The 15,001-nt window shown below is 57.3% G+C and overlaps 2 protein-coding genes across 7 annotated transcripts; one reads left to right on the top strand and one right to left on the bottom strand.

Moving 5' to 3' along the window:
* Positions 1–9: 9 nt before the first annotated feature.
* SMPD2 (sphingomyelin phosphodiesterase 2) lies at positions 10–2,924 on the top strand. Its single transcript, XM_053222390.1, has 10 exons — positions 10–124; positions 350–446; positions 571–647; positions 1,002–1,095; positions 1,238–1,327; positions 1,563–1,645; positions 1,775–1,907; positions 2,000–2,104; positions 2,265–2,418; positions 2,519–2,924. Exons 1-10 carry the CDS (start codon positions 75–77, stop codon positions 2,905–2,907), a joined length of 1,272 nt encoding a protein of 423 aa, XP_053078365.1. The 5' UTR covers positions 10–74; the 3' UTR covers positions 2,908–2,924.
* A 144-nt stretch (positions 2,925–3,068) lies between these two features.
* On the bottom strand, positions 3,069–14,922 carry MICAL1 (microtubule associated monooxygenase, calponin and LIM domain containing 1). Of its 6 annotated transcripts, none has more exons than XM_027057125.2 (25): positions 14,689–14,922; positions 12,836–13,179; positions 12,523–12,730; positions 12,143–12,247; positions 11,708–11,812; positions 11,432–11,587; positions 10,465–10,565; positions 9,474–9,731; positions 9,089–9,204; positions 8,771–8,897; positions 8,548–8,629; positions 7,843–8,023; positions 7,230–7,420; positions 7,006–7,094; positions 6,828–6,881; positions 6,516–6,599; positions 6,233–6,389; positions 5,838–5,914; positions 5,280–5,556; positions 5,051–5,151; positions 4,644–4,757; positions 4,424–4,517; positions 4,141–4,240; positions 3,968–4,041; positions 3,069–3,348 (listed from the first exon to the last, which is right to left on the bottom strand). In XM_027057125.2, exons 2-25 carry the CDS (start codon positions 13,091–13,093, stop codon positions 3,200–3,202), a joined length of 3,258 nt encoding a protein of 1,085 aa, XP_026912926.1. In that variant the 5' UTR covers positions 13,094–13,179; positions 14,689–14,922; the 3' UTR covers positions 3,069–3,199. The 6 variants fall into 6 exon arrangements, with proteins under 6 accessions (XP_026912926.1, XP_026912925.1, XP_026912927.1 ...); XM_027057124.2 differs by having other exon boundaries at positions 3,070–3,348; positions 12,836–13,146; XM_027057120.2 differs by lacking the exon at positions 14,689–14,922 and having other exon boundaries at positions 3,071–3,348; positions 6,828–6,869.
* Positions 14,923–15,001: the final 79 nt, after the last annotated feature.

The raw sequence follows: 15,001 nt of genomic DNA, 5'->3' as shown, positions 1-15,001 counted from the left end.
GGAGGAGGTGCCGCCCGCTCGCCGCGGCCGTCGCCGGGGAGGCAGCGCCGTCCCGCGCCCCCGGACCGCTCGCCATGAAGCCCAACTTCTCTCTGCGACTGAGGATCTTTAACCTCAATTGTTGGTGAGAGCGCCCGCGGGGTGGGCCGGGGGCCACAGCTACATTCGCACCCACAGTCTGAGGGAGGAGGCCTTCGTCACCTCCGGGCCACGGCTCCACCGTGCCCTAAGGTGTCCGGGTCCGGGGGGCATCCGCATCTCCAGGCCCGCACCTGGTCCCAGCTCCGGTGGTGCACGGAGAAGCGGAGCGCCTCCAGCCGTCACCTCCCCCCACCCTTCTCGTCCTCAGGGGCATTCCCTACCTGAGCAAGCACCGGGGTGACCGCGTGAAGCGCCTGGGAGACTTTCTAAACATGGAAAGCTTCGACCTAGCTCTCCTGGAAGAGGTGGGCAGGGCAGAACTGGTGTGGAACCCTGGCTGGGACGGGGGCTGCTGGGGGCGCAGGAGAGGACTTTTCCCCGGGGTGGGGGAGGGGGGAGACAGGCAGGCATCCTCACCCCTTCCCTCAGGTGTGGAGTGAGCAGGACTTCCAGTACCTGAGACAGAAGCTGTTGCCTACCTACCCCGCCGCACACTACTTCAGGAGGTGAGAAACCTTCCTGTCTGGAAGTCTGTTCTCAGACCTGGAAGCTCTTGGCCCTGCCAGCCCCTCCCTATCCCACCTGCACCCTCCTCCGTCTTCCCGAGTCCTCTCCTCTGTGTGTGGGTGCAGGACTAGGTGGAACCAGGAAGATCCTATCTCTTCAGCCCATCCCAGCCTTACCAAGTCACACTCCATGGTATCACCCCACAAAGGCTGTTGCTTTGAGATTTCCTCTGGTGCTGATATCAGCAACAGAGTGAGGAAAAAGTAGCTGATACAAGCTGGGTGACCAGGGAGAAGAGAGCTGGGTATTTCTCTTCCTGCTTTTCTGGCTGTTAACCAGAACTTGGTTTACAGTGGCGTCATTGGCAGTGGCCTCTGCGTCTTCTCCAAACATCCAATTCAGGAATTCACCCAGCATGTCTACACCCTCAATGGGTACCCCTACATGGTAAGCCTTAGATCAGATTTCTTCCACCACCCTCTCCCACCCCCCAGTACCACACGGTAAAGGAGGCAGCCTTTCTTGGGCTGCAGGAACGGGCAGAAGGAGGGTGGCAGTGCCCTGAGTTCTAGCTCCCTCCTGCCTGCAGATCCATCATGGAGACTGGTTCTGTGGGAAGGCTGTGGGTCTGCTGGTGCTTCATCTAAGTGGATTGGTACTCAATGCCTACGTGACCCATGTGAGTGAAGCTGGCGGGGCTTGGACAGGTGGCCTGGTCCTGGGAGGGAGAGATGGGACTCCTCTGGTTGGGCTTCCTGGGGGTGAGGTGTGGGGGCAGGATCTCCTAAGGTCAGTAGGCAAGGTTTGCCCATCTTTTAACCAAGGATCATGCCAAGTAACAGACACCAGCATGATTCAGACCTGTCTTTGGGACCCCCTATCTCAACTGCTATAATCTGACCTATCTTGCTCAGCTCCATGCCGAGTACAATCGACAGAAGGACATCTACCTAGCACATCGTGTGGCCCAAGCTTGGGAACTGGCCCAGTTCATCCAGTGTGTGAGCCTGGGCTTGACAGGGGAAGTGGGATGGGGTCAGGGGTTGAGGGGTGGCCAGGGCCCCACTTCTAGGTGGGCACAGCTGGTCAGGAGAGAACTCCTGCCTCACCAACCTGGTTCCCCCAGCCACACATCCAAGAAGGCCGATGTGGTTCTATTGTGTGGGGACCTTAACTTGCACCCGAAGGACCTGGGCTGCCGCCTGCTGAAGGAGTGGACAGGGCTGCATGATGCCTACCTTGAGACCCGGGACTTCAAGGTGAGGACCTGCCTGATAATTTCCATGTCTACACCCCCAGCTTCTCTCCTCCTCCTCCCACGTGTCCTAGCATGAACCACTTATTCGCCTAGGGCTCTGAAGAAGGCTGTACGATGGTACCTGAGAACTGCTACGTTAATCAGAGGGAGCTAGAGCCATTTCCCTTTGGCATCCGCATTGACTATGTGCTATATAAGGTCAGGCCTCTCCCATCAATGTGTCTTCACCCACTGTGTCTCTGTCTTTCACCAGCTTGTGCTAATCTTTTGTCCATCTGGTCTAGTCGTAGATTATTGATGGCATGAGAATGGGAAGAGGGCCTCAAATATGTTTCTCTCTGGCCCTTACTTTTCCTAGGCAGTTTCTGGGTTCTACATCTCCTGTAAGACTCTGAGAACCACTACTGGCCATGATCCTCACAGTGGCACCCCCCTCTCTGATCATGAGGCCCTGATGGCTACTCTCTGTGTGAGACACAGCCCTCCCCAGCACACCCCCAGCCCTACTCACGGTAAGACACCCCCACCCTCTCCCCAGGTCCCTCCCCACCATAAGGCAGCTCCTCCACTCTGACCCTCTCTCTCCTGCCCCACTACCCTGCCTTGTTCTAGGACCAGCAGGAAGGTCGCGGTTGATCAGTGTGTTAAAGGAGGCCTGGGCAGAGCTGGACCTCGGCATGGCTCAAGCTCGCTGGTGGGCCACCTTCGCCGGCTACGTGATTGGTCTAGGGCTGCTCCTTCTGGCATTGCTGTGTGCTCTGGCAGCCGGGGGAGGGGTCAGGGAGGTTGCCATAATGCTCTGGACTCCCAGTGTAGGACTGCTGTTGGGGGCAGGTGCAGTCTACCTCTTCCACATGCAGGAGGCCAAGGGCTTATCTAGGGCCCGGGCTGAGCTCCAGCATATGCTGGGAAGGGCAAGGGAGGCCCACGACCTGGACCCAGAGTCTCAGGCAGCCCTATTCCTGGGACAGCAGGAGGGGGACAGATCTGAGGAACAATAAAGCTTGACACTTTTGTGGCTCTGTGTTTTTGTTGTAGAAGCAGTGATTGGGGTCAAGGGTCGGTCAGTGTGACTATCATAATATAAACTGTCAGGCTCCTTCCTATACATCTGCCCTCCCTGCATCTCACCTGCAGGCAGTCTTAGGCCTGTGTGTGACAGGAACATTTTTATTGTAAACAATGAGACCCCTCCCAGGCAGCCCAGATGAACAGGGTGGCATAGTCCTCGGGTGAGGTGGTCTTCCTCATAGGGAAGAGGGCAGGCAGCCCCCCCACCCCCACCCCCCACTTCTAGCCCTGGGCCCCCGGCTCCGAGGCCAGCTCACTGAGCCTGCATTCCTCCTGGAAGCGGATAAGTGCATCTCGCTGGTTCACCACATCCAGCAGCTTCCTCAGGACCTGGTCCTCAGCCTGCCGGTCAGCAGGGGTCTTCAGGAATTCTGAAGAAGAAGACAAAGCGTAGAGAACAGGGAACCGGACAGGGAGGCAGGAAAGGCACAACCTAATACTGGCCTATGTGACTTCCACAACTAGGTAGGGTAAGTTTCCTCATCTGTAAAATGAGGAAGAGCACTGTAAAAAAAAACAACAGTGGTTTTCTAGCCTTGTTTAGTAGTAGCACCATTTTTATTTTAGTTTAGATTGATTGGTTTGTATATATACATATATATGATACATATGTATACATGTAATATGTAATTATATATGTGTGTGTGTACACATATACATATGTATGTATGTACATATGTAATTTCCATACTCAACGTGGGGTTCAAACTCATGACCTCGAGATCAAGAGTTGCACGTTCTTCCACCTGAGGCAGCCAGGCACCCCAGCAGCAGCACCATTTTTAAAAGCAATCTTACATAAAAGCCTAATTGTGCAGCCCTGATTGAACTGAAGGCAGAGTAGGGGCTTGAAGCCCCATTCTCTGGCTTCCTCCTGAAATGTTTCAGAGGCACTCAGACTAGAGGACCACATTGCTTGATCAGTGTCTGAGGTCACAAGGCTGCAAACACCAGCCTCATGATGTCTGCCTCTCTCTACACCCCACCTACCTTCCCGGTTCATGTAGCCTCGTAGCTCCTGGTCCAGCTGCCACTGTTGGTCCTCCAGTTTCAGCTCCTGCACCCTGTGGAGGGCAGAGATTGAAGAGGCACGGCTGTCCCAGGTGCCCAAGTTGCTGGCTGGGGTCTGGCTACTGCCACTGTCCCCACCCCCTTCCCCTTACGTGATCATGAGCTCAGCCTCCTCCGCCACTAGGCTGTTTTTCTTCTCAACGAGCTGTAGCAGCTGTTCTAGCCACAGTGTCTTTTGCTGTTCTGGGGATGCTGATGGGAAGGAAGAGTGGGGGGTGGTGGTCAGGCAGTCCCTAACAAGGGTCACAGGTGTCAGGGGCATGAGGAGTAGAGTCTGCTGGAAGCAGGGCCTGGTGGTGTGAGGGACTGCTGGGGCTGAATGCATGGCTAGGAGGCAGAGGGGTGTCCCAGCTTGTTCTTCCTATCTTTACTCACTGCTCTGGCTTCTCAAGGCCAGCTCCAGCTTCATGCCCTCAGCCTCCAGCTCCCTTAGAGCGGTCTCAATTTCATTTAGTCGCCGCTGGACAGCCTGAGGGGTGCAAGACAGGAGGCCCAGGAGTCTTTGGATTGTTCAAGAAAGAGCACCGGAGAAAGTCTGATCCCACGTCAGAACTCTGACCTTATCAGAAATTCTGCAAACCCCTAGACCCCTCACCTGGGCCTTGCAGAACCGCTTCATCTCCTCCTCCCTAGCACGGCGCAGCAGGGTCCGACGCCATGTTGGGTACTTGCTCATGGTGCCTGAGTTCTTGGCCAAGATCTTCAGAGCCTATGGCAGAGTCAGGCCGGTCAGGGGTAGGGCCTGGCCCCACTGTTGGATAGGGGCTGGGGAAGCTTTGTTTGGAAGGGACCAAAGCTTCCTGAGCTGGAGGTAAGTAGGGTAAGTTCTGGTAGAAAAGATAAGAGGCTTAGAGACTGGAGTCACACTGGGTGAGGACATTCTGAGAAACTGGCTCAAAGGAGGGGGCATTCTACAGGTTTTTCCTGTGGTGGGCTGTGGGGCATATTTGGTGGATGTGTGCTGGCTTCAGTGGAATAGGTGGCCAGGTTCCTCCTACTCACCTGCTCTGTGTCTGAGTCCAAAGTCACAGTTTCCTCTTCCTCTGTTTCTTCCTCACTGGAGGAGGGACTCTGTTCCTCCTCTTCCTCCATAGCCACAGGAACTGAACAGAGTAGACATGGCCTGGGCCCCACACCTCCCTTTCGATTCCCCAGCATTCCCCTTTCAGGAATCCCAGTACCACCCATGGCATCCCCACCCTGGGTGTGCGTGTCTGGGCAAAGCAGTCACCTTGAGGGCTCTGGACTGGCATTCCCCAGCCTACGAAGCTGCCTTCCAGGGCCTGGCGGGCCACGGCAAGGCAGGTGCGGGGAGGCTTGGGTGGGGGCTCCAGTTCCGGGTCAGGGGTGAGATTAAGGGAGGACAGCTGCTGGCGTTCCGGGCTGGAGAGGCGGATCCGCTGACGGGTAGGCCGGCTGGTGCTTGGGACAGGACTGGTCCCCTCCTGGGGGGTGACAGAAGCTGAGGGCCCTGATGGCATGCTGTTTTCATCAGGTGTGGGGAGGTCCTGGAAAAGCCACCATGTAGTCTGGTCAGTGATCTGCCCATTGTGGAGTTGAGGCTGCCCCTTTAGATAAATGTGGGTTCTGGCATTCATTCACTTATGCCATTTACTTCAATGGGTCAGGCAGTGTTCTAAACATTTCAGATAAATCAATAAGTAAAATAAAAAACCCTACCTTCATGGAGCTTTTTTTCTGGAGAACATCCAGTTACCCCCAGCAAAGTTAGCTGGGGCTTAGATCCCTTTACTGTTTCCCACACTCCCAACAGTTTCACAGCTTTTACCTGATTCTCAGGGCCTTGGTCACTGCCATCCTCTTTGTGGCCTGTCTGGGGCAGGTGCTGGAGGCAGTAGAAATGTCCTGGGAAGGGTGGAGGAGGGGAGAAGACATAAGATGTAGGCAGCCCAATGCCCAGATACTCAGTTTATCAGGGAAGGCGGGGGTGGCAGGACTCTGGATTTGCAGGTGAATTTCTGCTGGTGTCCTGGTTCCTTAGAACCCCACATTTAGAGATTTGGAGGGGGCAGAGGAGACCTTAAACCCAGGGGAACTCAAGTGCCATCTTGAGCCTGTTGCCACCTCATGCCCAGTACCCTACTTCCCCTGCAGTTTCAAGATCCTTGCCCTCAGGCAGGGACAGGCCCAAAGTGTCCGTGGAGATCTCCCACGCCAACTTACCATCTCCTGGGTGCTGCTCATAGCCCCCTGGCCACAGTGTGGCCTCACAGGTATGGCAGCGGAAGCAGCTCCGATGAAAGAAACGGCCGTCAGCACAGAGGCGTTCCAGGATGTAGAGGTGTTCCCCACAAAGTGCACACAAGTCCCCAGCACCAGCCTGCACCGAACCCCAGACCACAGGGTCAGCTGGAGTCGAGGCCAGCAGCAAAGATCTTCCCGATCCTTGAAACACCCCTCCTTGCCCTCCCCAGGCCTCTACTGCAGACAGGGCCCCCTTTCTCACCTCTTGGTGTTGGGGTGGGGGTGTCAGGGGTACACCAGCCTCTGGGACAGGTGGCTCCTCAGTACTTGGGGTCTTAGCATCTACCTAAGGAGGTAAGTGTTCGGGCAGGGAGGTAGAGGGGCTGGAGAGTGGCTGTATGCAGAGAATAGAAAGGGCTGGAAAAGAAGCAAGACAGGAAGGGAACCCAGATGTGGGGGGGAGGTGGGGGTGGGTTACAGGGCATGGGGTAGGGAGCAAGACATGGGGGGACAGAACATAGGACAGGACCCAGGGAATACAGCAGGGGACTGTCTAGCCCCTACATGCATTTACCTCCAGGCGCGGCTTCTTGCCACCAGTATCCTCCCCATTTTCCTGCAACAAGTCCTACACTCTAAGCATGGGAGCTCTGAGCCCCCAGCCCTCCCCCGATTCTGAATGTCCTCCCATCACCCCAAGGATTCCCACTAGCAACGCGCTGCCCAGCTGCAACCCTGCCCAGACTCCCCACCTGGGCACGGGTCCGCTGCAGGGTCCTGTGCAGTTTGCCAAGGAATAGCACAGCACTGGAAGTCCCCAGAGAGCTTTGAGTGACAGAGCCTGTCAGCACGGATGGGAAACCAAAACTGGACCTCCGGAACAGACTGTTACAGTCCAGTCCAGGGTATGTCTCCCAGCTGTCCCTCGGAGGGTGCCTTCCCCACCTCCTTCCCACCCACCTACCCTCCAGGCTACCTGGGTTGTGGGGCATGCTCTTGAAGGCACTGTGGAAGTGGCTGAGGTAGGCGATGAGGCCCAGCGGGTCACTCCCTGTCACCACTGCCTTTGCGGACAGCACGGGTGTGATGCCCAGCTCATGTTCTGCCATCCTCAGTGCCCAAGCAGTTGCTTCCAGGGCCTCCAACCCCTGCAGCTCTGAGGGCTCCCTGTGGGATGTCGGGGAGAAAAGCCAATGGGAGACCAGAACCTGACCCCATCGAAGCAGGAGAGGGCAGCAGGCAGGGGCTGGTGGGGCGTAAAGGGAGCATAGGGCATGGGGAAATGATTCTCTGCTGTACACACCCCCTCCCGCTCCCCACCCGCCCAGTGACGGCTTTCTGGCCTGGGTAGGGGGGTGCTCCACCACTCACAAACCTCCCCTACTGAATGCACTGGACTCTCACGAGACTCAGGCAGGGAAGTGACGTGAGCAGAAGGACTACCAGAAAGTGGCGGTCCTGGGACTCAACTGCGTAACTCCTACATAGTGGTCTCCCCACCAGTCCACACTGCCTGACGTGGAAGGAGGAACAGAGGCATGAAAGAAGGATGGACTGCCAGGGACCCCTGAGCCCAATTTGCAACTCACAGCAGGCCGGGCCGCAGCCGGTGCACCAGGGCACACAGAGCCAGCCCGTCAGCCCAGGAGGAAGACAAGTCGGTGACATGGACACCTGGGTACCCAGCCGTCTGCTCCTGGCACCAGTGTAGCAATTCCTCCTGGGTGCCTGTCGACCCTGAGAGAGGAGGCTGTGCTGTGCTGAAGGGCCCTGGCTCAAAGGCAACCCGGGTGATGGGCACGGGGGTCAAGTATGGGAGGTGGAGGCAGGACCCACCCCTGCAGGGCCACCAACTTAGTGCTCACTGAGCATCACTGCTTTCCTCCCAATTTTCTCTTCTTGGAATAAAGTGATGAATTAGGTGCAATCACTGCTAAGCACAGAGGGCAGGAGGCTACAAACTGGGGGACATGGGGGGTCCAGAGACTCAAAGGGAGGGCAGGTCTGGGTCTGCAAGGCTGGAAGGGCAGCACGGCTGCCATCAGCCACTCTGGCTGTCGGGGCGGTAGCGGTTGTTGAAATACTGATATCGTGCACACAGACTGGCAAGCGGTTACTGCTCGGTGCCCTGCTGCCTCTCCACTCTGCAGGAGGCCCCCAGACGTCCCCACCATCGGCCGTGTCCCAGCGCTCTGCTCCCAGCCTAAGGCTGCAAACTGTGCTGATGGCTGGTGCTTGCACGACACTGGGTGGTAAATATTTGGGACACTGCCTCCGGAGGAGAGCTTGCTCACCTGTGGCTGGCTTTCCTCCATCTATCTTGTCACTCTTCCTCCTCACAGGCTCCTTGGCCAGCACGTCATACAGGTCTCGTACCTAAGGCAGCCCCTTTCAGGTCTCAAGGCAGGCTGACAGTCTGCCTCAGCCCAGTGGGGAGGGGCCTGCTTGGGGTAGGGCTCACCCACAGGGGCAATGACAGGGCAGGCCTGGAGTCTGGTAGGTGCCAGGGGGTCTGACCTGATTGGGAGTCACGGCCCGGAGGTTCAGGTTGGGGTAGCGGGTGGCTGGGTCCAGCCCATACTGGGCCACATTGCGGTGCATGTTGTCTGGGGACGTCTGTGAGAGGAGCTGGTACAAGCTCTCCCTGGGGGAGTAAGTGCAAAGGCAAGGGCACAAGCGGGAGCACGAATCAGCACCCATCTCTCAAGAACTACCAGGCCTTTCTTTATCCTCTTGCCCGTGCCCCCCACCCTATTCGCCCAGCACCCCCACCCTCTTCCTGATCCTAGTCCTATTTCTACCCCTGCCCTTCCCACCCCCCAACTCAGGCCTCACCGCTCTGCCAACACTTCTAGGGGCCCAGCACCCTCTGCCCACCGCTTCACCATCCAGGCGGCATCAAAGGCTGCCAAAAAGCCCCGAGCCACTCCAGTGCCCAGGGGCCAGAAGGGCTGCAGGGTCAGAAAGAAAGGAAATGGTTCAGTGAGAGTCCGCTAGGAGTCCCAAGCCCAGGTGCCCCCAAAATCATAGCTGAGGGGACCACACATCACACCAAGCAGCCCTCGCTCCTCACCACAAAGAGCAAACCTTTTTTTACCCCCTCCTTCCCAGGAGGCAACCTTCCTCTCCCAACCATGGAGCCCCTGTGCCTCCTTACAAGGAGTGGCTGTTTCTGGAAGTCCCTCCTCCTCCCGAAATCAGGGAGCCCTGACCTCCTCACCTCCACCAGGCAGTCCCCCACCAGCCCCAGCAACACGCGGGCACCGTGCTTCTCCTGCACTCGAGCAGAACTCTCTGCCCGCATCATGCTTGTGAAGTCAAAGGCAGAGATGTCAGGCCGCCCGTGGGCATCCTTGGCAAACTCCAGCTTCCCGAGCTTGCCATTGGTGGCGAAGTCAGCAGCTGCCCGGACAAAGTGCTGTAGAGCCTCGGGCACCACATTGGCACTGCCCAGCAGGCGGTCAGTGTCTGGCCAGTCCTACAGGACAGATCAGAACCAGCAGGGTCAACTGGGCAGCCCATCCCCTTGGGCGGAGAAGGTGCACATACGGAGGCCCTAAGACAGTGCTTCCTCAGACTATATAGCAGCTGAAGACTGAGCTGGACCAGAATGCAAACATCCTGCCTCCCATCCTCCAGCCCCTTCCTCAGCACTCACCCTGCTAGGGGGCTCCCAAGCCCCACCCTGCCCTCAAGGCCTCGTACCATTACTGTATCATGCACTTGCTTTGGACTGAGTTCTGAACTTCTCAGGCTGTTTCCCCATCATTTAGAGATGACATACCTAACTTCTCAAGGTACTTATGAGAATTTAGGCGAGAAAATCCATATAAAATTCTCAACACAGTACCTAGCACATAGTAGGTTTTCAACTAGTTCATTCAGCAAATATTCACTGAGTGCTGACTACACACCAGGCACCCTTCAAAGCCCTGGGAATCATCAGCAAACAAAAAGGACAAGGAGACAAAACCCCTGCCCTCATGGAGTTTACACATGTAGTTCCATGACTGGTACAGGGGATGGGAATAGGATTCAGGTTGCCATGGAAATCCCAGGGGAGAAGAGCTCGTTGTGGAGAAAATGTCAGGGCACAGGCAGAAGAGGACAGGCTCCCTCCTCCACACCAGGGGGCAACACTGTGTCCAGGGCTGGCCTCTACCTCTCAGGGCCCACTGCCCAGACCCTCCCTGCCAGGGCCCGGGCCCCACCTGACGCAGCACCCCCAGCCGCAGCAGGCACTGCTTCTTGGCTGTCATCACAAAATAGTGGGTGTCATCCTTGTAGTACACAATGTTCTCCAGATCAATGCCTGTGGGTTGGGTGGGGGGGAGGACAAAACAAAGGGAGGTGTGTCTCCTTATCCTGTGTCACCTCTCCAAACACCTCAGCCATGCTTGACCTCTGAGAGCTGGGATCACAGCTTAGACTGCAGTGGGTGTCCCCTGCACACGGGCCCGTGAGTTCTGGTGGCACGATGGATGAACCATCTGTCCTGGGCCTGGGAGGCCTGAGGACTTGGGAGTAAAGAGAGAAACTTGGATGGGTGGCAGCTAGGAGACCTGCACCATGCTTGCAGATGAGAGCCAGGCTTCTCAAACTGGGGTGTGTACACCCCAGGGAGGCATGGCATTGCAAAGCCAAAGTACATCTAGAGCATCTTCTGGAAGCACCACTTTCATTTTTAATCTATATCATTTTTATGTTAAATCGTACATGAAGAGGAGCGCCTGGGTGGCTCAGTCAGTTAAGCATCCGACTCTTGATTTTGGCTCAGGTCATGATCTCACGGTTCGTGAGTCAAAGCCCTGTGTTGGGCTCTGCGCTGACGGCACAGAACCTGCTTGAGATTCTCTCTCTCCCTCTCTGCCCCTCCCCTGCTCATGTTCTTTCTCTCTCAAATAAATAAAACTTTTTTAAAAATTAAAAAAAAATCATATATAATGAAGCACAAAGCAAAAGCCCATGCATTTGTGAGAGATTTCCGACTTATCATGCTGGATGGCCAAGCGGGGCTATGCCTACTGAATCACCCGGGGCACAGGTTCTTTGCTGCCAAGACCACAAAGTTGGAAAGTGTAGGATTACCTGGCCTGAGAACAGGGTGGGCAGGGAGAGGAAGGAGCCAGCCCACAGACAGCCAGAGGGAGGGGAGATCTTACAGGGGGAGGTCCCAACCTGTTGCTTTGAGCAGGCTCTGGAAGAAGCTCTGGTTGTAGATCCTGGCCACACCGCTGATCTCGGGCACCTGCGTCTCTTCCACCGTTCGCCCGTTCACAAAGTTGGCCGTGATGCCAATGGCCAGTTTGCCACGCATTTCCCTCACTGTGAAGCCTAGAAGTGGACGCAAGTGGAGGTGGGTGCGTATTGGCAACAGAATGAGCAGTATGATAGCCTAGAAAGGCCCAGGAGGAGCCCAAGATGCTGACTTCTTTGAGGGAAAGGACCACTCACCTTCAGGGACGAATTTACCTCCAGCAGCAGAGATGAGGACATCAAATTCATAGTTGGCCAGTTGGGCTGAGGGGCTGGGCTGGAGCTGGGCACGCCAGCCACAACCTGGGGCAGGAGGTATGAGAGGCACAAAGGTGTGGAAGTCTGAAGGGGCCCCTACATTCCCAGGACAAGCCAGTGAAACAAATGCATAAGGTGCTTTGCAGTTTATGGTTTAGCAAGCAATGACACACTATCAAATTACACCTTTACAACAATGTGGAAAGTAGCTGAGGAAGGACATATTGTACAGATGTTCAAAATGAGGTTCAGTGTGGTTTGTACACGGCCACACTATAGCAAGGGTGACCCAGTGACTCTCAACCCCATCCTTTTTCTTCCATAGACCAAAATACCCTTGGCAGATGGGACTCTTGGGAGCAGAGAAGTACTTACCCTTTTTGGGAGGGGGCTGGAGGCCAATGAAAGTGACACCCCAATGAATTTCCACCCCCAGGAGTAATGCCACTTTCAACAAAAGCAGCTGAAGCTGTCGGATGCCTGGAAGAAAGAGGAGATTAAGACCAGAGACCCCAGGGCCACACAACCCCACCCCCCCACCCCCCAGCACTAGTGTTCTCCTGGTCAGAGCTGGAAAAGGTCTTGGAGATCACTCAGTTCAACTGCCCATTTTACAGATGAGGAACCTGAGTCCTCAGGTCACCTGGCTGAAGTGAATCTTGTCCACTCGGCCTCTTGGCTGTCTGTCCCAGCAGCCCCCCACTGTCTCTAGACCCAGGCTCACCCGCCCCTCTAGGACACCACGTGGTGCTCACTGATGTGGTCCAGGGTGCCTGTGCAGAAGCGCCCATAGAACTTCTTGGCACCGAGTGCTCTCAGGTCATGGATGGTGAAGGGCCAGAGGTGGAGCACGTTGTGGCGAGAGAACTTGGTGCGCTTTTCCACCAGCACCACACGGGCCCCCAGCAGTGCCAGCTCCACAGCAGCCCGCAGCCCACAAGGTCCCGCGCCCACCACCAGGCACTGTGAACACACAAGGCAGTACGGGCATGGCATCCCATCTCCCTCCTCTGACCCCCCCCCCTTTCCCCAATTGTCCAAGCCCCTTCCCTGGCAGCGCATATCCACCTTGGTGCTGGCACAAGCCCGGCCCTGCTGGTAGTCAGGCTGGCCCGCTCGCTTGTCCAGCTTGGCCCACAGCGATTTGGCACTCCAGTAGTTGAGCTGGGCCTTGATCTTGTGATATTGGGGTAGCCCCCCACCGGGCTCTATCCCTAGGGCTCCGCAGAGCCCCTGGAAGCTGCTCAGCACATCCTGGCACAGCTGGGCCTGCAGGAAGCTCTCGAAGTGGGCATGTGCTGGGTTGGTGGAGGTGGGTGAAGCCATGAGGCCCCTGACGCTCCCAGGGACCGGAGCAGCTGAACAGAGGCAGGCGGCTGCTGGAGAGAAGGAGGGAAGAGAAGGGGAAGAGGCTGGAGGAAGGACGAAAGGAGAAGGATGGGGAGGAGAAAAAAGCAGGCTGATGTCCTCAGGGGGCTCTGGGTCCACCCCTGATTGGCTCTGCTCCTTTCTCCCAGCCCACTCCCAATCTGCTCCAGAGACAATTGCTATCCTTCCACCCCAAGGATTTCACTCCAAGTGAAATTTGCCAAATTTGGAAATGAGAAATCAGCAGTCTTAGGCACAGCGGGCGGGCGGGAAGACAGGGAATCTTCAGCTCAGCTTTCCTTTCCAGGGAGCTCCAATCTCCCCTCCATCTCTGGGGCGCTGGGAGCAGGAATTCTCATCCTGCCTTTATGAGGCCCTGGAAGCTGGGCGTGGGAGAATTTCTCTGACGTGGAGAGGGCAGGCAGCCCAGAGGGAGAGTCTTCCTTGCAGACAGGGACAAACCTAATACCTGCCATCCCAGCCACAGAGCACACCGACTGCCCCATCTCACCCCTTGCTTCCCTGTGCGGGCGCCCCTCCATGACCTCAGTGCCTCGCTGGGTGTGGGGTGTGTCTTATGCCAGGAACAAAGTTTTCCTCCTTAGCACTCGTGATTGCCTCCTGAAGAGGGGGAGGCAGCCTCTAACTGCGTAGGTTCCACTTTCCTCCCCGCCAAACCACCTCAACAGCCGGAGGATGTTGCGACTGACTGGGGTGAGGGAAGATTAGGTCTATTTGACTCACTGTGGTCAAAACACTTCCCCTGTGACTGGCTGCTGCTCCAGTGGGCCTCGCGGCCGGTGGGGGGTGGGGGTGACAGCCGGATTCCCTCTTCCCAGCTTCTTCCCACTCGCATCGAGGCCCCGCCCCATTCCCCCGTGCGCCCCGGGCGCGCTCTCCCAGGAATCTCCCCAGACAAGGCCTCTCTTTGTCCCCCTCTCCCTCGCTCGGGCCCCCACACAACTTGAAGGATGTCGAGGGGGCCTTCTCACGCTGGGGCTGGGAGAAAGAAGAGGGTACAGAGGACGGGGCTGCCCCCGGGGAAATTAGGTGGCATCAATAGGGACATGTCCTCAGAGATGATCCCCTCCCCCGAACCCACTCGGCCACTCTACCGGTCCCAGCTTGAGCCCAGCGGACCAGGCCGAGGCAGGAGAAAGAAACTAAAGTTACCCGCTGCGTGTCACCTGGACGCGGGCAGCCGGAAAAGGCAAAGGTCTTTCTTGGGGGTAGGGGAAATGGAAGGAGGAAGATCTCAGCAAATGCGTACAGAAGGGGCGACTCAGCCTTCAAACGCCAGGACAAAGGATGTGCCAGGGACGGAGCAGTGTGGAAGGATGGAGAGGGAGCTGGACCACTGGCACTGGGGGGGCATCCACGCTCTGGACGATAAAGTCTGGAGAGGAACTGAGCAGGGCGGGGGGCGAAGGGAGACGGCGGGGACCCGCCGGGCGGAGTTCCCGAGCGCCCAGGATCATATTTCCCCGGAAGCGAGCCCCACCCTCACCCCCCGCGGGCAGGGGGCGCACAGCTGGCTCAGCTGGACAACTTACCGGGCCTCTCACGAGCCGGGAGGGGCCGCTTCCTGCCCGGCGGGCGTCCCGGGGGTGGGTGGGACGGCGGGGGCGGAGGAAGGGGAGGTGAAGGAGACGCAAGGGGAAAGCGGCGGACGCGGGGCGGCGCGCCGGCTGCGCGGGGCAGGGGAGTTCGGCGGGGTAAGAGCTTTGGCGCCGGGCGCGCGGCCCGTGAGCCTTTATTCGCGCCTCATTAGCATCTCATTACCCCGCGATCTGGGGCCCGGGCGGCCCAGGGCCCGCCTACGCCTGCAGGGTGGTGCCCGAGGGCGTGGCGCTGCGGATGCCCAGT

This window comes from Acinonyx jubatus, chromosome B2 (genome assembly GCF_027475565.1).
Source record: "Acinonyx jubatus isolate Ajub_Pintada_27869175 chromosome B2, VMU_Ajub_asm_v1.0, whole genome shotgun sequence".
Lineage (NCBI taxonomy): Eukaryota > Metazoa > Chordata > Mammalia > Carnivora > Felidae > Acinonyx > Acinonyx jubatus.
Note: the sequence above shows the minus strand (reverse complement) of the source record. Positions and strands in the feature narration are given on the sequence as shown.